General features: G+C 60.0%; 1 protein-coding gene across 1 annotated transcript; it reads left to right on the top strand.

Annotated features, from left to right (window-relative positions):
* The first annotated feature begins 335 nt into the window (after positions 1 to 335).
* Onecut3 (one cut homeobox 3) lies at positions 336 to 19,303 on the top strand. Its single transcript, XM_027952370.1, has 2 exons — positions 336 to 1,515; positions 19,011 to 19,303. The coding sequence occupies exons 1-2, from the start codon at positions 336 to 338 to the stop codon at positions 19,301 to 19,303; spliced, it is 1,473 nt and encodes a 490-aa protein (XP_027808171.1).
* The last annotated feature ends 2,904 nt before the right edge of the window (positions 19,304 to 22,207 follow it).

Genomic DNA, 22,207 nt, shown 5'->3' with positions numbered 1-22,207 from the left:
CTCCGGCCAGTCTGACCCACTCCAGCTGGGCGCTCAAGGGGGCCGAGGCGGGCAGAGAGCGAGGCGATAGGAGGCCGCGGCGGCGGGAGCCGGTGGGCGGGGGCGCTGACGTCAGACCCGGGCCCGGGCGCCAGCGGCTGCTCCCCCGCCACATCCTGGTGGCCGTGCTCGCAGCCGGGCCGGGCCGTGCGCCGCGCAGCCGGGCAGCCTCGCGCGCAGCCACCGGGGAGCAGGCGGGGGCCATGCAGCGGCCTTGAGCGCGCCGGGCCGGCGCCGAGCAGCGCGCGGCGGGCAGGAGGCCGAGCCGGCGAGGGGCCAGCGCACGGCGGCTGAGCATGGAGCTGAGCCTGGAGAGCCTGGGGGGGCTGCACGGTGTGGCCCACGCGCAGGCGGGAGAGCTGCTGAGCCCGGGCCACGCGCGCTCTGCGGCCGCACAGCACCGCAGCCTGGTTGCGCCCGGGCGCCCGGGCCTGGTGGCGGGCATGGCCAGCCTGCTGGACGGCGGCGGCGGCGGCGGGGGCGCCGGGGGCGCGGGCGGCGCGGGCAGCGCAGGCGGCGGCGCTGACTTCCGCGGGGAGCTGGCGGGTCCTTTGCACCCCGCCATGGGCATGGCCTGCGAGGCGCCGGGTCTGGGTGGCACCTACACGACGCTCACGCCCCTGCAGCACCTGCCGCCGCTCGCAGCCGTGGCCGACAAGTTCCACCAGCACGCTGCTGCCGCGGCCGTGGCCGGAGCGCACGCCGGCCACCCTCACGCACACCCGCACCCCGCGGCCGCGCCGCCCCCGCCGCCCCCGCCGCAACGCCTGGCTGCTAGTGTGAGCGGCAGCTTCACCCTCATGCGCGACGAGCGTGCTGCACTCGCCTCGGTGGGCCATCTCTACGGGCCCTATGGCAAGGAGCTGCCCGCCATGGGGTCGCCGCTGTCGCCGCTGCCCAACGCGCTGCCGCCGGCGCTGCACAGCGCCCCTCAGCCGCCGCCACCGCCGCCGCCGCTGGCTGCCTACGGGGCGCCGGGCCACCTGGCCGGAGACAAGCTGCTGCCGCCTGCTGCCTTCGAGCCGCACGCTGCGCTGCTGGGGCGAGCCGAGGACGCGCTAGCCCGAGGGCTGCCGGGAGGTGGAGGCAGTGCAGGTGGTGGTGGAGCGGGCGGCGGGGGCGCCGCGGGGTTGCTGGCGCCGCTCGGAGGGCTGGCGGCGGCTGGGGCGCACGGGCCGCACTCTGGTGGCGGCGGCCCAGGCGGAGGCAGCGGAGGCCCTGGCGCGGGCACCGCGGCCGAGGAGATCAACACCAAGGAGGTGGCGCAGCGCATCACCGCGGAGCTGAAACGCTACAGCATTCCGCAGGCCATCTTCGCGCAGCGCATACTGTGCCGCTCTCAGGGCACGCTCTCCGACCTGCTGCGCAACCCCAAGCCGTGGAGCAAGCTCAAGTCTGGCCGCGAGACCTTCCGCAGGATGTGGAAGTGGCTACAGGAGCCGGAGTTCCAGCGCATGTCGGCGCTGCGCCTCGCAGGTAGGAGCTTGGCGCTCTCCGCCCTACTTCAGAGCGCGGGCTCTGGGCTCCCCAGCGCCCAGCCGCGAGGCGGCAGAGCGCCCGGACCCCCTCCCCACTCTCCTACCGTGCACCCTACTATTGCCCGCGGGCTCGCAGTAGGCTAGACCGCTGTCTGCGCTTCTGTGGGTTTGTGTCGACACCAAAAGGGGAGAAAGGAATTGCGCGGTCCCCCACCCCTTGTCGCCCTGCTGCTCTTTCCGGAATGGGTAGGGTTCCCTAGTTCCTTTTGGACTGCTGGGAGGGTCCGGGCTGTTCCTCGAAGCACGCTCAATGTAGTTCATTGTGTGTGTGTGTGTGTGTGTGTGTGTGTGTGTGTACACGATCGCGCGCCTGGAGAGGAGTGGTGGTGTTGCTGTGTCCCCGGACCAGCCGCCGCTGTCAGCTTGGCGGGCCACTCCCCTCCTCCCGACGCGCCCAAGAGGGACCGCTGAGCGTCCAGCCCCGGGCCACAGAGTCTGTGCTCAGCCCCAGCCCTGGCGCTCTCTTCTTTGTAGCTCAGCCCCGGCGATCGATCGCCCCCTCCCCCACTCCGGCCGCTGGCAAAGGTCACCCGAGAATGGGCGGGGGAGGGGCGGCCCTCGGGACCCTCAGCTCGGGCCGCCCAGAGGCCTTCACACCCTGGCCTAGCCTCCTGCCTGCCTCTGCCCGCCTTTGCTCCTGGAGGGGTGCACCCCGCACTGTGCTTTTCCGTTCTGTCTTTCCCCTTTCCACGACCCACCACTCTATCCCCACAAACTGCTCTTTATTTTCAGCTGGCTCGCAGGATTTCTCCAGCTCCTCGCTCTTTCTTCTCTCTTGCCTCAGTCTCTCTCAATCCCACTCAGGCAGCAGCCTCCTGGGACCCCTATGCTCCTCCCTGCTGTAGCTGGGTCTACAGGAACCCAGGGCACACCCCATCCTGTGTTTGTGGGGTGCAGGAGAGCCCCTGGCCCAGGAAGGGGGTCTTTCCCTGGCCACGCTGGGGAGGGGGCTGCACACCCCTGCCACAGGGACAATAGCAGCTTCCAGTACCAGATCGATGGTCTTCTCCAGCACAGGAGAGCCCAGGAGGGCGGGGCAGGCGGGGGCTCAAGCAAGACTCCCCATCAGCCAGGAGACAAGGAGGGCCTGACTGCACCCCAGCACAGCCCACCAAGCAGGGGCTGGGAAGAGAGGCACCATGGGGGATAGAGATGGCCCCCGATTTGCAGCCCCCCTGCAAGCTGCTCTTTCTCCACACCCCAGGCAGACTGGACAGCCTCCTGGAGACTGCACCCTCAGGAGTGCCTCAGTTTCCCCTTCTGAAAAGCCAGGTGTCTAGCTGGAGCCTCTTGTGGGAGTCTTGGATTTTCCACTTTGGGCCACGGGGAAATAAGCCATCTTTTGAATGTGGCAAGTAACTAAGTCCCCAGGAGGTTGTTGGAAGGCATTAGAAAGGCTACAAGAATCTGGACAGTTTCCTGTGAGGGTTGAACCAGGGTGTCCTGTTCCCACGACACATGCAGGGGCACGCATGGCCTCACTGTGGATGCTCAGTCATATCAGTACACAATGGCGGCCTGCAGTGTGTGATGGGGTGACCTCAGGTGGTAGAGAGCACACCCCATAGGCTCTGTGGAAGGGGCAGCCCTCTCCAGGCATGAGCGGCTGCCACTGAGCCAGGTGTTTTATATACCTCCATGCCCATCAACTGCCTCAAATCCAGGCCACACATTTGGGGGACCTAGTGGGCTAGGGGAACCCTGAATTAGCCACAGTCTTGGCATTTACCATGACCAACTTATCATGTAAGGTGACCCCTCGGTGGTATTTGAATGACATATTTTGAGGGCCCACAGAGGATCATTACAGGTCAAGCCAGAAGCCCCTTCCCCTGGGATGGAGGTCACCGCTAGGTGAACAGTGCCACTCTGGTGTGGGGACTGCCTGGTTGCCGCAGACCTTGGTCTGTGTGCACTTCCGCCCACCTCAGGCCACCCAGCCTGGTGTCCTGCTTGCAGCAGGTGTACTTACAGAGGGTGAAACTGAGGCTGGGCTGGAGTTCTGAGGCTGCCTCCCTGACTTCTGTCTTCCAAAGCCTGTCCCCCATTTAGGAAACTAGTTGGGACAGAGGCCATGGCCGCCGCCTGGGGCCACCGGAGGGGTGAGCCAGGGCCAGGCACACACTGAGCCTCAGGCAGAGTTGGACGTCACGAACCTAATGAACCGGGACGTGTCTTGTCCCCAGGTCTGTTGGGGGTGGCCCGGCCCTAACCCTTCGCACCTCCCTTGTGCTTGGGGCCGCGAGCACACCTGCAGACTCCACCTGGGACGTAGCCAGGGCGAGGGCTGCGGGGTAATTAGGCTCCGGCCGAGGCCTTTAGTTCCGGTCGCTGCGCTAATGAAGAGCGGTTAAGTGGCGGCAAATCGCACGGTTAGCGGGAGGCGGCAGGCGCGTCCCCACTGGACAGCCGGCCTGCCAGGCGGCGGCCTCCAGCGCCAGCAGATGCCCCAAGTCCGCGGCGCCCAGACACCCCTCAGCCTAACTCCAGCCCCCAGGGAGGACTCCCCTTCCTCCACCCGCGGCCGGCGCGCCGAAGCCCTCCTACCTGGACCGCGGCCGCCGCCCCGTCCCAGAACTCTCTGTCCCAGTCCTCGTCTCCTAGCCCCTGGCCACTCGTCCCGGGCCGCCGAGAGTCTCCCCAGGCTGGGGCGGGGACAGCAAGGGTGACGGAAGGGCAAGGGCGTCCGCGCTGGGAGAAGGAGAGAAGAAATAAACAGATGGTGTGTGGGGGGGGGGGATAAAGATCGACGGGAAGGGGTCCAAAGACAGAAAATAAAGAAAACTGGGGAGGAGACCGACGAGTGGAGAAACTGGCCGAAACAGGAGCAGAGGGAGGGCGAGAGGGAGAGACAAAGGGGAGGCCACAGCGCAGAGGTGGGAGCCTGGCCCCAGGACCCTGCCCCGCGGCCAGGCCCCTCCCAGTGCACCTCCTGGCGGATCTCGGCCGGGGAGAAAGGAGGAAATCGGTGGTTTCTTTGTTTCACTGAGACGCCCAAGAAGTCCTCAAAAGACCTGAGTCCCAGGCCTGGACTCCGGCTCGCGGGCCTCATTTTACCCGTCTGTAAAACGTGCGCCTTTGGTGCCCGGGCCAGGTTCTGACTGCCACATGCTGACTCTGGATCCTGCAGCTCCAGGCAGGGCCCACCCTGCAGCCCCCAGCCCCATTCCCTCTGGGCTGGGGGCTCATCCAGGGTCTCCTCCTTGCAGAGACCCCTCCCCTGCAAACTGTGATTATGGGAGAGGGGCTGGGGGAGGGGTGGGGCGGTCGATGAATTCGAATTACCGTCTCCAATTCATCACTGTGGCCGGGTCGATAGATAGCTTCGGCCGTCTTCAAATATTGTTTAAATTGCAACTCCAAAGGAAAAGTATTTTTTGTAACTGATCAGAATATATATATATATATATATATATATATATATATATATATATATATGATAAAATATCAGATGGAGTCCTTTGAAAAGGGGGACCTGTGTCCTCCTCCTCGGGCTGGGCATTGGTGCTGAGGCAGGAGCCTGGAATCCCTGAGGATGGTGGACACCAGCAGAGGGAAACCAAGGTAGGGAGAGACCCAGGGCCAACGGGGTCTTGGCCTCTACATGGGACAAATGGAAGATCAAAACCAGGGCTGTTTCTGGCACTGGGTGGGCAAAGAGATTGCTGGGGGTCCGGAGGAGTTGGGGGTGGAAAGGAAAAGAGGGGGCACATGGGCCCCACCCAGGCTCCTTGGCCCACCTGGACATCAACCCGCGTCTGCTTCCACCATCCAGGTCAGAGTTGATGTGGGGGAGGCCCTGGCCCAAAGGTGCCAGCTGGGAGTCCCCTGGAGGGTCAGCCATCCACTCTTTAGGACCCCTGTTCCTTTTGTGAAGACCCTACCTCCCACTGAATGGGTGTCTTGTACAGACACCCCAGAAGAGAGCTCTAGCCCCACTAGGCAGCAGAGGACCAGGGTTGGGGATCACCTGGGCTCCATCCCCAACTGACTGATGCTAGGCAAGAGTCTGAGCTTTAGTTTCCCCATCTCTCTGACACTTCAGAGAGTGGGCCAGGGTGCTGAAGGGGATCTGTGGGCCGGAGGGGACTCTGCAGGTGCCCACAAGGGGATTCCCAGAGCAGGGCTGTAAGTGCTGGATCCAGGAGAGATCACCATGAATGATGCCCAGTGTGCTTTGGGTGTCCGCAACCAATGCCCTCCCTCTTGAGGAGCACTTGGGCCATCGGGATCTGGTACATGATGCAGGGGAGGAGAGCAGGCACAGGGGTGGGCAGGGTCACCTGGATGACTGAGGTCCTGGTCCCCACTCCCGTCCAGAGTAAGAGATGAAATGGCCCATGCGACTCTCTTTTAAACTGAATGTAGTTGCTGTGCCCACTTTATAGGCAAGCAAGCTGAGGCCGAGGCCAGGAGGGCACCTCCAAGGCCACACCCCTTTTATGATTCAGAGCCGGGCTCCAGCAGCCTCAGCTTCCATAATGGGCAGGAGTGTGGCCGGGGTTCCAGCTCCTCTAAAGGCTGAGCCCGGTGGAGCTGAGACCAGGGTTGGGGTTCCCAAGCACCCTGACCTCCTGCAGTAGGGCAGGGTGGGCACTCTGGAGGCTGGGAAGTGGGGAAGCCCTGCTGTGGATGGAGGCTCAGGTGGTGCCTTCCAGTTTACAGGCTGCTTGCGTGGCCATCTGGTGGGTGACCAGCTCCACCTTTTCTGCTCACCACACGTGCCAGCCTAGCCATGGGCCTGTGCTTCCCCTCCAGCTCCTTGGAGGGTGACAGTTCCCACCAGAGTCCCTGGGGAGAGGGGTCAGAGCCAAGTCTCAGCTTCCTCCCATCCAACTGGGTCAACCAGGGTCCCTGCAATTTTGCCCTCCCCAACGCCAACCCCCCAGGGTGGCCTGGGCCCAGCCTTAGCGCTCCAGCCCACCAGTGCCAGGTTCAATAATTTCTCTCTGTCATGACATCAGAGCCTGTTGGCAGGGGCAGTCACTCCCACATGCCCCCCCCCCCCAGCCACAGAGATGAATCTAGGGAGTTGATTGCCTGGCAGGAGGCTGGGACTGACATTCATCCCTTTATTCTGAAGTCCCCTTAGAGTAAGTTCTGGAGCTAACCCAGCATCCACCCATCTCCTCTTTGAACCTCTCTCCCCTTCCCAGGTTTGTTTCTTCCCTGTCAGCCATTACCATTCTAGTCTGAACCACCGCATCCCACCCCACCCGCTGCAGGCACCTCCTTCCTGGTCTTCGAGGTTCACCCTTTCCTCTCTCTCTCCAAGCTGAGGGGGCCTCGTATGGCCACATGGAAGCTGCCACTCCACCCATCTCATCACACCCTCTCCTGTGGCCCCCCAGAGCCCTTCAGATGTCAGATAGCTTCCTGTCTGCACTCCCCACCTTCCCTTCCTGCATGGATAGAGGAGGGCACTTCTGGCTGGTGGGACCCATGGGGACAAGGCTGAGAGGCAGGAAAGTTGGGGCAGCTATGGGAGTGAGGCCAGGCCGGGCAGCCTCTTTGTGTGGAGCCAGCAGCGGCTCAGCTTAACCAGAGGAGCTCAAGCTGGTTTGGATCAAGTTTTTAATTAAATGTAGACCCTAATCAATGTGAAGTCTGCACGAACGGGGGAGGGGAGCCTGGGCGAGCCAGGGGCCCTGGTGATCTGCCTGACCTTGGGCAGGCCCAGGACACCTGCAGCCTCAGTTTCCCCTCTGCCAAGTAGTTGTAGCTAGAAACTGCGACGCTCGCTCTTCCACCGCAGTCTTGCTGTGGATATGGAGGCGGCCAGGGAACCCCCAGACGTAAGGGACAAAGCCACGGAGTTGCCGCAGAGAAATGAGGGCAGCGAGATGCTTGCCGCTGGAGAGTTGCAGGGTCACAGTGTAGATGTCCAGGAGATCCACCGCGGGGATGGACACGCACAGCAGGACAGGTGAGCTGACCCACCCGGACCACCGGCCTTCAGACAGCAGAGAGGCTGGGGGCTGCTGGAAGAACCGACTCCCAGGCACAGCGGCTGTGCAGTTGGGGGGAGCGGCTGCCGCGCCGTCGACCTCTTCCCGCCTCTGGAGTGGATTCCTGGGGCGCTGGGGGAGGGTCTCCGGCGCGTCCAGGCGCTCGCTCTCGATGGCCGGCCGGCTGTCTGTGAGTCTGTCTGGCCCATCCTGCAAGCGCAGTCCCGCAGAGTCCGCAGAGTCCGGTGCCGCCGCGTTCCCACCTCCACCCTCGTGGGTCCCCGACCCAAAGGGGTGTGCGCTCGCCCTCGGCCGCCGAGGGGTCTGGGCCTCTAAGCTTCAGGGCTCCTAGTCGGGCGCAGCCTTCAGGGCACCCTGGTTCCACCCCGGGAGCCGCTCCCCGTGCGCCCCGGGCTCGCAGCCTGTGCGCTCAGCCCGCCCCACCAGCAAAACGGACGCCTCCGTCCTCTTCCTCCTCCTGCGGGTCCCCTTGACCCTTCAAAGGAGAAACTGTATTACTCAAAACCCACTGACCAGTTCCCAGATTATCACTGTTGATTTTTGCGGTGTTGGGGATTGAACCCTGAGCGAGATGGCCAGTCCTCTCACTTTGTCAGGTCCTGAGACGGGCTCTCCCCCAGTGGGGGAAGCTGGTCTCCAACTCGCCGTCTTCCTGCCTCAGCCTCCCGCGCCCCTGGAAGGCAGGCTGGCCGCCGCGGGCCGGTTTCCAAGTTTAGATGGAGCAGAGGCCGCCGGTCCACCTTTCCGCAGGCAGCTCCTCTCCAGGGGCTCCCCTTGAAGAGGCAGCAGGGCCCGATTGTTTTTTATTTCCCTTTCCTCTTCCAAGGTCGGGTGTTAGAGTGAAAAGAAAGAAAAGAAGAAAAACAACAACAAAAACGTGAACAAGAGCCTCCAAGTGTCTGCCCTCCCCTGCGCGTCGGGAGCTGGGCCAGGGGGGAGAGGGTTTGGGGGCCACCTGGTAGTGAGGTGTTTGTTTTCCATTCTTTATCCGACTGCTTCCTCTTCTGCCCTCCCCACGGGCAGCCCCAGCCTGCGGGAAGGGGTGGGGTGGGTCCCTTTGCTGTGTGTTTATCGGTGGATTAATTTCTTAATAATTGCAATGCTGGGTCAGCCCCGGCCCCTCTCTGGGTGGCCTCCCTTGTCCTTTTCTTATCTATTTCCTTTCTGGCCATCTTTTTCAAATTCATTCCCAAGTGTGCTCCTGGATGTCTTTTTGAAAGTCAAAGCTCCGTGTGCGGGTGTGGGTGCAGGGTACCTGGGCCAGGTTGGTTTGCCCCCTGAGTGCCTGAGTGGGGGTCTCGGGCTGGTGTTCTCTATGAGAGTGGCCCCCACTGCCCTCGCCCTAGGTGTCCAGCCTCCAGATGGAGCCATGGACAGGAAGGGGGAGCAGGGCAAGAGGGTGCTGCTGAACCTCTCTGCCCTGATAAGTCTTGAAATGCGGCCATTAATATCCCATCAAGGGAGGAGGGAGGGGAGGGGCGGAGGAGAGGGAAGTGAACCTCTACCAAGACTGGGCGCTGGCGGCTGGCCTGGCCACCTGGCCACCTGGCCGGAGGTGGAGAAGGGACAGGGTGGGGACTGATAAGGGTAAGGAGGCCTCTGGGGCCTCACTGGGCATGAGGATCCAGCTCTGAACCCTCTTTTTTTTTTCAAATATTTATTTTTCACTTGGAGGTGGACACAACATCTTTATTTTACATTTATGTGATGCTGAGGACCTAACCCAGTGCCTCATGCATGCTAGGCGAGCGCTCTGCCTCTCAGCCCCAGCCCCAGCCACTGGAAGCCTCTTTTTGAAGAAGGCTCCACACCCGTCCACACTACTGAACCCCATTTCTGGCTGGTCCAGGGCTGCAGAATTTAGACAAAAAGAGTGTTTGCTCTGGAGCTTGATCCCCTGAGGGACAATGGGAGACCCTGAGCTAGTCACCTCTGTCTGGGTCTCTGGCTGGAAGAGGCCAGTGTGGGGTGCCAGGGCAGTTCAGCCAAGCAGGGACACACCACCAGGTGTGGGATGTCAGTGTTCCCCACATCTGGGGCCTGGCAGCTGGTGGTCAGGGCAGGACGCGTTGCCAAGGAAACGGGCCATCATCCCAGCCGGGGACCAGGCTGCGTATTGAATTGTCTGCTCCGGGAAGCTGGAGCCCAGTAAGGAGCAGAGGTGGCCAGAGGGAGGGGCCAGTGGCTCCAGTTTCTGCTCCCTAATGCTCACCCCTTGCCCAGGTAGACCCACAGGGCAGGGCGGGGGCACACAGCGCAGGCCAGGGGCTCAGTGGTTCGAGGCATCGCACTGATGCCCAGCCCCACTGTGGCCTTTCCTGTCACCCCAACCCTTGGGGGCTTTGCCTCCCATGCCCCCCCCCCCCGCAGGCTCAGGCCCTGTGGCTGGGTCAGGCTGGCCTCCTCTGGGCTTCACTGACCCTCCCAACCCAGGTGTGTCTCCATGGAGCCATTCCTCCCTAGCCCCCCAGTGCCAGCTCCACCCCCCACCTGCTCAGAGGGGGGCTGTTCCTCTCTGCTGCCCCTCGCTGCCCCTCTCCTGTCTCCTGGAGATCTCAGGTGGTCCTCCCCAGCCCAGGGTCCCTCCTCGGGGCTCTGTGAGGCAGGGCTGCTCTTGACTGGCCCCACAACATGCTCCAGATGAAGGCAGGAGAGGCCAGCAGGCTGGCCGTGGCCTTGGAGTCTCAGGGCCCTTGCATGGTGGGGCCCCCAGAGTCACGGGTTACTGCGTGATACTTCATAAGACAAGAAACCAGTGTCCCAAAGCCCAGGGTGAGTGCTCAAAGCCCAGCCCAGCATCCCCATTGACCTGGAGTAGGGACGCAGGCAGAGGGAGACTCCCTGGGCTGGAGGCCCTGGTCAGGGCTACAGTCACACAGCTGCAAGTGAACTGCGGCTGAGGTCTGCTGCCCGCTCCTCACGCCCACAGCCACTGCCTTCTGTGCCCGCGGACTCTCAGGCTCTCCTTTCCCACTGGCCACAGGGTGTGCTCTGCATGGTCACAGGTTCTCCTGGTTTCTTGCAGGTGGTTTCATGCGGGTGGTCACCCTCCGCCTGGCCACAGGCAGTCCTGCAGAGCCAGGGCAGGCCCAGCAGAGGCAGGGGCCTGCAGGTTCAGCCTATTTGCAGCTAGAGTTGGTCCTTCTCAGAAGCACAAAGAGACACCCACTGACCCAGGGAGCCGGCAGAGGCTGCACCTCACAGCTACCCAGAGCCAGAGCCACCAAGGGCCTCTGGAGAGGGGAGGGAAGCAGGGAGGGGGAGGGCAGTGGGGAGGAGAGGGCCAGAGGGAGTCTTTCAGACTGTCACCTGCCCGAGGATTGTGGTCTAACAGGTGCACCCCAGTGGCAGCCGGGACTCTGGTCCATGGAGGGGTGACCTGACCCAGGCCAATGTCCCCACCCCACCCTGACTGAGAGCCGACCCCAACCTCCCAATCCCTCTGGGCCCTCTACACAGCACCCGCCGGTCAGTTCCCTCAGCAGGGCCTTGGAGTCTGCCACCCGCCCAGGGAGTCACGGGGCAGAGTCCTGGAACAAGCAGCCACCTCTCCTAGGTGCACTCCTGGATGACAGCAGAGGGCCTCAGGCCCCACAGGGGCAGGGCAGGGCCAGAAGGAAGGACAGGGGAGGGAACCAGGCCTCTGGGGGGTGAGCCGCTGTACCTGGAGAGTAGGTAGGGGCTGTCCACGGTCCCCCCTCCAGGAAGGTTCCAGAAGAGGGGATAGTGTTCTTATTTGGGGGCAGGGGACCTCATGGCCTCACAGAAAGTGGGGCCGGAGCCCAGCTTCTCCGGTGGCCTCAGATGGAAGCTCAAGAAAAGCTCAGCCTCACCTCCTTGGGGGCGTTCTGCCTGAACCCTGGCCCGGCCCCGGGTTGAGGAAGCACCGGGTGCAACACCAGGCAGTGCTCCCAGGAGCAGCCGGTCAGACCACCTCCCTGGCCCCTGGTGGTCTGCTGACCCCAGCACCCTCCCAAAGAGGCAGGAAGTGAGGGTGCAGGTGATGTGGAGGCAAGTCCCGGGGGGGTGTGACCAGAAGGGCTTTCATCCAGCCACTGGAGTCCTGGGGTTCCCCTCCATCTGCCCCGGAACAGCTAATAGGCGCCCCTTCCTTAGCTGGGCAGGGACGGCTGCCCTCTGCTGGACCTAGTGGGAACTTCAAGGGACCACCAGGCCAAGGGGGTGACACTCTGGAGGAAAGTGTCCCCACCCCTTCCAGGAGATTTCCTGATCCTGTGACTTGTTCCTGGAGGCCAAGGGACAGCCACCTGGGGCTGTCCCACGTTCAAAACAGGAGGCAGGTGGTGGTGTGCTGGGCCCTGCGGATGGGCTCAACCTCAGATAGACCTCGGTCTCTTCTGGATGATGATGATGTCCTCCCGGGACTGCTGGGACCGCCCGGGACCCCAGGACCCTCCAGGAGCCAGCCTAGCTCCTCAGCCGCAGGCCCTAGAGGACAAGGAGGAGGTGGGCTGATCTCCTGAAATCAGAGCAGAGAGGAGAGGAGAGCAGGATGAAGCTAGGGGTCAGCATGGGCCTCCAGGGAGAAAGCTGGGGTGAGGGAGCATTCTGAGGAGAGGGGACAGCAGGCAAAGACCCTGAGGCTGGAGACCAGATGAGACCAGTGTGGCTGAGGAGGCGCTGAGTGAAGAGGTGAGGACAGAGAGGTGACGCGGCGGAAGGGGATGGGAATGGGGAGGGCCCATGCTGAGGAACCATGGGAGGACCCAGGGCGGCTGGCCCACACTGAAAAAAGTCTCCTTTCCAATTTTTTGGAAGGAGGAGATGGAGGTAAGGGTACTGAGGCTTTCACAGGCACAGGGAATGACTCTCCTTGGGTGTCACAGCAAGTCTGCTGTCCCCCCAGCCCCAACAATCCCACACGAAGGTCCCACCAGCTGCTCCTCCAGCTGCCACACATCCATGAGTAGTGGTCAGGAACTGTACCTAAGGTTCCTCTCTGTCCCCCCACTACAGCCCGGGACCCCCTAGTGAGGGAACCCAGATCATGTCCCCTGTGCTAGGCATGTACAGGTGGGCCTGGGTGGGCTCTGAGTTGTGGATGGTACCGTGGGAGGTAGAGGTGGGGCTGCTCTTGCTGATGGTCACAGTGGAGGTGAAGAAAACAGGAGGCAGGTGGTGGTGATGAGCAGAGGCTGGTGGAGTGGCACAAAGGAGGTGATGAGGTAGAGTGATGGATGTGGAGGTGGATGTCTGGTAGTGCAAGCAAGCGGACGGCAGAGGGGTGAACAGGAAGGTGCTGGCGATGGTCCAGTGGAAGCAATAGGGACAGAGGTGCAGGGAGTGGCAGGACAGAGGAAGACTCGTGCTAGAGGAGGTGACCGTGTGCAAGAGGTGAAGATGGTCAGGTGGTGGAGGGCCAATGGAGGAGACATGGAGGCAGAGGAGGAGTGCAGGTGATGTGGTAGCAGTAAAACTGATGGTGGAGGCAGAACTGATGGTAGAAGAGATGCTGGTGATAGAACTGATGCAGATGGTGGAGGTGATGGTGGAGGCATGATGAGGAAGAACCAATGCTAATGGTGAAGGAGGGGATGAAGGAGGAGATGGAAGTGGAGGTGGAGGAGATAGAGGAGAAGATGATGGAGGTGATGGATGAGGTGGCAATGGAGAAGGAGGGGATGAAAAGGGGGACAGCAGAGGGGTGAAGAGGAGGTGACTGATAAGGAGGTGATGGAGAAGGCAATGGTGAAGGAAGTCATGGAGGTAGAGGTGATGGTGGTAGAATTGATACAGATGATGGATGAGAAGACATTTGTGGAGGAAGGAAGAACTCTTAATGAAGGAGAAGATGGTGAAGGTGAAAGTGGAGGAGGTGGAGGTGAAAGAGCAGGAGATGGAAGTGGAGGAGGAGAAGGTGGAGGTAGAGGAGAAGATAGGGGAGATGAAGTGGGAGGAGGAGAGGGGAGGAGAAGATGGAGGTGAAGATGAAGGAGGAGGAGATGGAGGTGGTGGTGAGGTGGAGGTGAAGGAGCAGGAGATTGAAGTGGAGAAAGAGATGGAGGTAGAGGCAAAGAAGGATTTGGAGGTGGAGGAGGTGGAGGTGGAGGAAATGGAGGTGAAGGAGGGGGAAGTGGAGGTGGAGGAGGAGGAGCTGGAAGTGGTGGTGGACATGGAAGTGAAGAAGCAGGAGATTGAAGTGGAGAAAGCAATGTAGATAAAGGCAAAGAAGAATATGGAGATGGAAGTGGAGAAGGGGGAGGTGGAGGAGATGGAGGTGAAGGAGGAGGAGGTGGAGGAGGAGGAGATGGAGGTGGAGAAGATGGAGAAGGAGGTGATGGAGAAGGAGATAATGTTGGAGGAGGAGATGGAGGTGAAGGAGATGGAAGTAGAGGAGATGGAGGTGGAGGAGATGGAGGTTGAGGAGGAGGAGGATGAGATGGAGGTGGAGGAGGTGATGGTGGAGGAGATGGAGGTGGAGGTAGAGGTGAAGGAGGTGGAGGAGGAGAAGAGGGTGAAGGAGGAGATGAAGGGGAGGAGGAGGGGATGGTGGAGGAAAAGGAGATGGAGATAAAGAAGATGGAGAAGGAGGTGATGGAGAAGAAAATGATGTTGGAGGAGGAGATGGAGGTGGAGGAGGAGCAGTTGGAGGAGATGGAAGTGGAGGAGGAGGTGGAAGAGGAGGAGGTGAGGAGTAGGAGGATGAGATGGAGGTGGAGGAGATGGAGGTAGAGGTGGAGATGAAGAGAGGGGTGGATGAGGAGGACAAGAAGGTGAAGGAGGAGCTGAATGGGGAGGAGGAGGAGGAGGGGAAGGTGAAGGAAAAGGAGATGGAGGGAGAGGTGGAGGAAGAGGAGATGGAGGAGAAGATGGAGAAGAGGGTGATGGAGAAGGAGATGATGTTGGAGGAAGAGGAGTTGGAGGAGGAGATGGAGGTTGAGGAGGAGATGGAAGAGGTGGGGGAGATGGAGGTGGAGGAGGAGGAGATGGAGGTAGAGGTGGTGGAGAAAATGGAGATGGAGGAGGAGGAGATGGAGGTGAAGGAGGAGAATATGGAGGTGGAAGAGGTGGAGGAGAAGGAGGTGGAGTGGTGGAGGTGGGGGTGGAGGAGGAGATGGAAGTGGAGGGGGAGGAGGTGAAGGGTGAGGAGGAGGAAGGGAAGGTGGAGGAGAAGGAGATGGAGGGGAAGGTGGAGGTGGAGGAGATGGAGAAGGAGGTGATGGACAGGAGACGATATTGGAGGAGGAGGAGGCCTTGGAGGAGGGCAGGTGCCCTGACACTGGGTGGAGGGGACTAGGGAGGTGGGAGCCACAGTGGCCTTGGGAGGACGCGGTTGAGTCCGGGGCCTCTCTTCCTGGCTCCCTTCTCCCCAGCCCTCGGGACCCCGGTCCCCTCGCAGCCTCTTTTCCACTCAGTAAAAAGGGCTGGCGTGGGGCCGGGTCTGGGCTGCCCAGGGGCTGCGCCGGGGACGGGGCTCCGCAGGGGCTGTGGGGGATGGGACGAATGACAAAAGCTGCTCCCGGTAAACAGCTCCGACGGGAGCGCCATCGATCGATCGGGCTGTGAGGAGCTGTAATTAGATTGAACGCCGGAAAGGGCGGGGACAGCCGAGCCTCTTTCTGCTGTGATCGACAAAACGCGAAGTTTTTTCCACGACTCTGCTGCGCCAACCCCTCCCCCAGCCTCTGCCTCGGGGTCCCCATTAGGCACTGGATGGAGACAGGGGAGGTGGGGGGTAGGGACGACCCGCCTTCCCTCCTTGGAGGGTCCCTGGAGGCCCGCGCTGGCTCCTGTACCGCCCCTGGCTGCACAGCCCCGGGCCAGTGGCTCACCTTCAAGTCCAAGTGGAACTGTGGTCACTAGAATGGAGTGCTAGGATCCGTGCAGGGCGGGACACCACCGTCTTGTGAGCTCAGCATCTGCACGTCTGTCCTCCTAGATTTACAGATCCGGAGTAAATTGCTGGGGAGTGATGAGTGAGGTCAGAGGTGTGCACGAAAGGCCCCTTCACTTCAAAGCCTGGGCTGGGTTTTGACTCCTGCCCTAGACTGGCGGCCCGAGCCTTGGTGTTCTCTGGTCCCTGGGGCCTTTACAGGGTAGCAAGCCCCGAAGAGGCTGGAGATCCGGGTGGTTCCAGGCGTTTCTGTCCAGTGTTTTCTCTGCATGTAAGACTATGGAGGCGCCCTTGTTCCCCACCCGCGTGATACACAAAAGGCTGCCAGGGACAGTAGTGCTCATCATGGAAACTTTGCCAAGTATTTTGGTGCTGGGGCGGGAACCTAGTCCCTCAGGCAGGCTTTACCACTGAGTTACAGCCCTGGTCCCTGCCTTCTTTCCCTATTCAACCACCCTCTGCCAACCTCTCAGTATAGGTACAAATACAACCTTTTGCCTAAATCAGTATTCGATAACTGACGTTATTAGGGTTTCTGTGCATGTTGCCCACAACTGAGCCGTGTAGAATGCCAGGACTCCGTTTCCCTGCCTGTAGAAATGTTACCTGCTCCAGGAGCTAACACTCGACAGTCACAAGTTCTTCCCACGCTCCCCAACAAAATGCAAAACCTACTCCACAGGATTTCCCTCCCTTATCCCTTCCCCTGGGGCTCCTGCTCTGGTTTGAGTGGGGATGCCCTTGTGGGTCAGGTGGGTGACAGCTTTGTCCAGTGGTCTTCCAGAGGGTGTCCTCACCATTCAGAGGCCCCTTTCTCTTTCTCCTAGGTTGGATCACATTTCCTGAATGCCATATCTCCCTTTTTTGATTTACCTCCTCATTTGAATGGAGCACAACTTCCAGTAGCTTTCTGAGGAAGGGTGTGCCCAACGCCAACTTGAAACTCTGGACTGTCTGACTGTATCTTTATTCTGCCTTCATGCCTAATGTTTGGAAATTTGGCAATTCTATTGGAATATATAAGTACTTTTTCCTCAGAATTTTGGAAGCATATTTGTATGTGTGTGGATGCACATGCATATATAAATAGACAATAGATAATATTATATAAAAAGAAAATAGATAATAGATAAGCACTGCCTTTTAAAACCTTAAAATTAAATAAAACATCAGAGGCATTGGGTTTGTGGCTCAGTGGGAGAGCACTTGCCACTGGGTTTGATTCTCAGCACTGCATATAAATGGATAGAATAAACATTCATCAACATCTAAAAAAGAAAAATTTAAAAATAAATAAAATATTGGGGTTGGTTTTAAAAAATAATTTTGGAAGCCTTGCCCCACGCTCTCCTAGTTTCTGAGAAGCCCAAGGCCACTCTGATTCTCCAGCTTTGATGTGACATCTGGCTTCCTTTCCGGAAGCTTTCAGGTCTCCCCTTTATTCCCAGGGCTCTGAAATTTCACGAGGATGAGTCTTGGCCAGCGCCTTTTCTCATTCATTGATGTGCATAACTGAGAGCCTCTTGGCCTTCAATCTGGAATTAATTCTACGCTATTTGATCATCTCTTCCTCTGGTGTTGGATCCCTCTTGATCCAGTGACAAACCTGCTCGTGACTCCGTCCTCCAACTTCGTGGTAATTGTCTCCTCCGTCGCCGCATCTGCTCTATTCTGTTTTCTGGGACATTTGCTTGACTTTAGCATCCGATCTTCACATGAGATCATTCACTCCTGCCGTGCTGGGGATGGAGCGGGAGGACTTGCGCATGCCGCGAAGCTCTCTGCCTCTGAGCTATAGCCCGGCCCCCTTTTTCATTTCCTTTTCTCTAATTGTCCTTTTTCTTTAGCAGCACCACATTCTTGTTTCATGAATACATTTCTCTCACCCCCTGACAATATTGATAGCTTTTCCTGTTTTGTTGATTTTTTTTCTGAAATTAACCATTTCTCTTGATACTCTCTCCATCCTCCCATTAGATGATTTTCTAAAACATCCAATAAACTGTGTCCATCTTGCTTGACCATAAAATATGAAGCAGCCAATTAGAGACTTTGAGCATCTTCCTCAGAGGGAGATGGAGAGTGAGATGTTGTCATTTCACACTCTAAATGGGCAAAACCCTGTCCCCAAGAAATGAGTCACAGTGCAGGGAATATTTATTTAACTTACTTATTTGGTACCAGAGATTGAACCCAGGGGTGCTTAGCCACTGAGCCACATCCCCGGGCCTTTTTTATTTTGAGACAGGGCCTCACTAAGTTGCTTAGGGCCTCTCTAAGTTGCTGAGGCTGGCTTTGAACTCGTGATCCTCCTGCCAACTTTGCTGCTGGGATCACCGGCGTGCGCCACCACACCCAGTTTACCCGTTTATTTCTGAGGACATGGGTGGACATCTGGTCTGAAGTGTTCTGAAACCCAAAGCCTTGCTGTGTGCTCCCAGTGTGCCTTGGGGCTGGCACAGAGGAGGGGCTGGCAGCAGGGACCCACAATACAGCCTGCCTCTCTCTCGGCACCTGGAGGGCAGTGACTGGGAGCGGCTGGAGGAGGCACTTGGGATGGGACAAACTCCACAAGGCGATTGTGATCAAGTTGAAGCTGAGGCCACAGCCACCCCAGCCCCTGTTGTGGGGAGCCAGTCCTGGTGGGTAATGCCTGCCCACCTGTCCTTTCAGTGGGTCCTGGGGGGGGGGGCTTGCCGCTGAGGCTGGGGAGTGAGGCTCAGCTCCATGCTATTCCCCTTCCCCAGCCTCTGTGGGTGGTGGGGGCTGCTGGGGGCCTTCTCCCTGCAGAGAGAAAGAGAGGCCTGCCCCTTGGGAGAGGGAGGGGTGCTCCTGAACCCCCACTCCCCTCTCCAGGCCCTCTGTTTAGACCCTCTCAGCTGCAGAGGGCGCTGGAGTAGGCCACTCTAAGGAGGTCCTGTGGGAGCGCTTGGATATCTGCTTTGGGCTGTGGGTGCCAACGTCTGCCTGGCACAGGGTCCCCAGGGCCATCAGGCCCCACAGGGAGGAGCTCAGGATGTTGGTTGCCTTTCACAGACGCTGGGTGGTGGGGTTTGTGGTGCGCCCAGGGCTGGCTGATTAACCACCTTTTCCACCCAGGTCTGCATTGATTGAATGATTCACGGTGTAGTTTCTGTGGGTTCCCCGACATCCCCCAGGTTGGGGCTGCAGAGAGGAGGGGAAAAGCCAGCCTTTGGGGGTTAGGGACGGGAATCTTTGCTGGAGTGGGAGGATGAGGGGGTTGGGGGCCAGAGGCTGGGGAGGGGCCGGAATGGGCCCAGGGAGGGGGATGGGAGCTGGCTGTGGAGAGTGCTCACTCTGTGACTCTTTGTCTCCCCACCTGCCTCCTGCCCCGTGACCCTCTGTCCTCGCCTTCCTTTTCTGCGCTGTCCCTCCCGCTGCCCCTTGTGGTCCTTCATCCTGGTCATGCTTCCCTGCCGTCCCCCGCTCCCTGCTCTGCATCCCCTGCATCTGTCCTGGGTCCCCTTCCTCCCTGCTCTGTCCTCCCACCCCATCTCCCTTCCGGGTCCCGACCCTCCCGGCTCTGCCCTCCGGCCCGGACCCGCGGCCGCCGCGCGGTGGCGCTGTCCGCGGCCCTGCTCCCCGCAGCCTGCAAGCGCAAGGAGCAGGAGCAGCAGAAGGAGCGCGCGCTGCAGCCCAAGAAGCAGCGCCTGGTGTTCACCGACCTGCAGCGGCGCACGCTGATCGCCATCTTCAAGGAGAACAAGCGGCCGTCGAAGGAGATGCAGGTCACCATCTCGCAGCAGCTCGGCCTGGAGCTCAACACCGTCAGCAACTTCTTCATGAACGCGCGGCGCCGCTGCATGAACCGCTGGGCGGAGGAGCCGGGCGCCGCCCCCGGGGGCCCTGCGGGGGCCGCCGCCACCTTCTCCAAGGCCTGAGGCTCCCTCCCGCCCGGGCGCTGCAGGGGTGCCGCGCGCCCCGCCCGGGAGGGACCGCACACCCCAGCCCGAGCGCACAAGGCCCCCCCCCCGCCCAGCCGAGGAAGCCCCCCACCCCGAGGGGACGGCGGAAAGGAGCTCCCCAGCCCCTCACCCAGGACGCCAGGGGCCTCGAGGAAAGCCAGGCTCACGGTGTCGTTCCCTAAAGCGGGTCAAGAAGCACAGACGAGAAATATAAACCGGGTATTTAAAAAAAGGAATTTTAAGAATAACTAACCCTTTCGCCAGACCCCCGACCCACGGAGGAAGGCAGAGGCCTGCCCTCCTTCCCCCCCAGCGCCTCCTGTCCCCTCCCCAAGAACTCGGCCCCCTGGAAGTCGCCAAAACCCCCGTCAAGCTGGGTCCTTGCAGAGCCCCCCCCCACCCCACGCCGACCCCCTCCGCTGGCAGGACGGCGCCCTACCGCCGAGAACCGAGCTGCCCTCCCAGCGGCCAGGACTCCTTGTGCCAAGAATCGCCTGCCTTAAAGCCCGGGGAGGGGGCCTGCGGGCCAGCGCCCTTCCCACCCCCACCCAGACCGCCGGGGTCCAGCTCCAACATGCGGGTAACTCCCAGACGCCTCCCTCCCCGCCCCCTTGGTTATTCACTTTATCCCCAGGCACCTTGACGAGGGGTCCCCAGGGAAGGGCAGAACCCAGAAACCAGGACACCACGCTGGAGTCCACCAGCCCCGGCCCTCAGAGCACCCGGCTGCCCCGGCCTGGGCTGGCGCCTGGGCTGGCTCCTGAGCCCTGGAATTCACCACCCCACCCCACCCCTGCCTCCCGGGGTGCAGAACTCAGCCTGCGGGAGCCTGAGGTGAACTGCGCGCTTGCCACAGCTCTCCCCAAGGAGAGAAGGACGACTTTGAGGAAGTTGGAATCTGCTTGCTCCATTTTTTTGCCAAAAAAAAAAAAAAGAAAAAAAATGCAGGGGGGAGGGTGAGAAATGAAGATGAGCACCCACCCACCCTGCTCATCTTGTCTCCTCTGGGTGACCTCCAGGACTGGCCAGCAGCTGGATCCCAGGAACCAACCCCCCCCTGGGGTTCCAGATCCAGAAGCCAACCTGTCCCCTGGCCCCACCTGTGGGCTGCCTCCCAGGGAGGGCCCCCCCCCATTTCCCCTGGAGAACGCAAGAGACATTTCCAATGAACCCCCCTAGGTAAAGGCTACCTCACTCAACCTTCAATCTGTGATTGGAAAAATCACGCCTGATACCAAAGATTCCCCCAAGGACTTGTGCTGGATGCTAGGGTCCCCCGCAGCCAGGGGCTGCCCTGCCCCCAGAGAGCGAGAGAATGAGGGAGAGAGGACAGCGAGGTCGATGAGTGCCTTTTTCTTGAACCAAAGATGTGTGTGGAGTGTCCTCTGTCCTTATCGACACGCTGTGCTCCCAGCTTCTCAGCAACCCATCTGAAGGATGCTTCTAGAACCTTTGGGTGTTGGGGCAGAATCCCCAAAGTGAAAACTCCCCATCCCCACTCACAAGTGACGCTGCCCCAGACGCATGCATGAGGACATACACAGACATGCACAAACTCACACTGACACACACACACTGCCTCCTATGCCTCACGGTGGTCCCTGGGCACTGAATGCCACTCTGGGGGAGCACAGGCTCCCCACTAACACCTGGGCCCCCTTTACCCCTTTCATCCCCCAATTTCTGATGGGCAGGTCTAGAGCTCCCTCCCCAGGCCTGGCCGCCTGGGGCTCCTCGGAGTCCCACAGGCCCAGGGCTGGCGAGACCCTTTTCATTTCTCTTAAGATCAGCAGCAAACTTCTAAGTTATGCCAAGTGAGCGTGTGCCTCCCAGGCAGTGGCCTGCCCGAGTGCCAGCCCTTCTGAGAACACAGGGACTGGTGGCTCCTGCCTTCCAACCCCAGGGCCAGGGCCAGGGGCTTCCTGTGTCCCTGTGGAAGGGGAGGCCTTGCCCTGAGGCGGTTCTGACTCGGGTGGTCAGGTCAGGTGAGGCCTCCTCAGAGCACCGGGGCTCCTGGATCTCTCTCCTTTTTCTCAGCAGTGGGGAAGGACCCAGAGCCTGGTGCCTGCTACGCAAGCCCTGGCCACTGCGCTGCACCCCCAGTCCCCATGGACGGACACACACACACACACCACGCCCACACCGGCTCTTGTGCCCTGCCTGAACTCAGCCAGCCCCTTTGCCGGGCCTGGACCCCAAATGTCTCCTATACCCACCTGATCATCCCATACCAAAGACCATTTTCCCCACAGGGAACCCAATCTCCAGCACAATTCCTTCAAGCCTTTGACAATTTTCTCTGAAATACCTCAAAATATTTAATGTATAGTTTATGTGATAAAAAAAAAAAAATCCTTAGCTAGTTTTTGGAAAACGTGACTTGAAGCTTTATACCGTTAAATTATAATTTTGCAGACGATGGCATGTCGTTTCTTTGGCCCGTTCTGTGGGAGACGTATTGAATGTCAGGGCGGTGCAGCCGGTGGTCAGAGGGCGGGAGGGCAAGGCTGTGAGGCAGGGACCGGCGGTTGACAGACGCTCACGGAGATGAGTCTTTGGGAAAGAGAGAGGGTGTGCAAGGTGTACCTTTCTGATCTCTGGCTTGTTCTGTTTCTCGTTTTTTGGAGTCATGTCTTATGAGAGTATTTATTATTCTGTGTGTTCTGTGTTCAAATGTAATTTAAGAAAAAAGAAAAAAAAGACAAAATGGAGTTTGATTTGATGCATGGCTAATGTACTCTTTCTTGGCGATAATGTAATGAGTGGGGGGTGGGGGGCCGAAGCTGGGGTCACGTCCGGTCCGTCTTTGTATCCATGCCGCCATCTCTGCTCTGTGTTTCTGTTCCCCTTCTGAGGAGCCCCAGGGAGAGGGAAGGTGGT

Source organism: Marmota flaviventris, chromosome 1, assembly GCF_047511675.1.
Source record: "Marmota flaviventris isolate mMarFla1 chromosome 1, mMarFla1.hap1, whole genome shotgun sequence".
NCBI classification, from domain to species: domain Eukaryota; kingdom Metazoa; phylum Chordata; class Mammalia; order Rodentia; family Sciuridae; genus Marmota; species Marmota flaviventris.
This window is presented reverse-complemented; position numbering and strand designations above follow the sequence as displayed.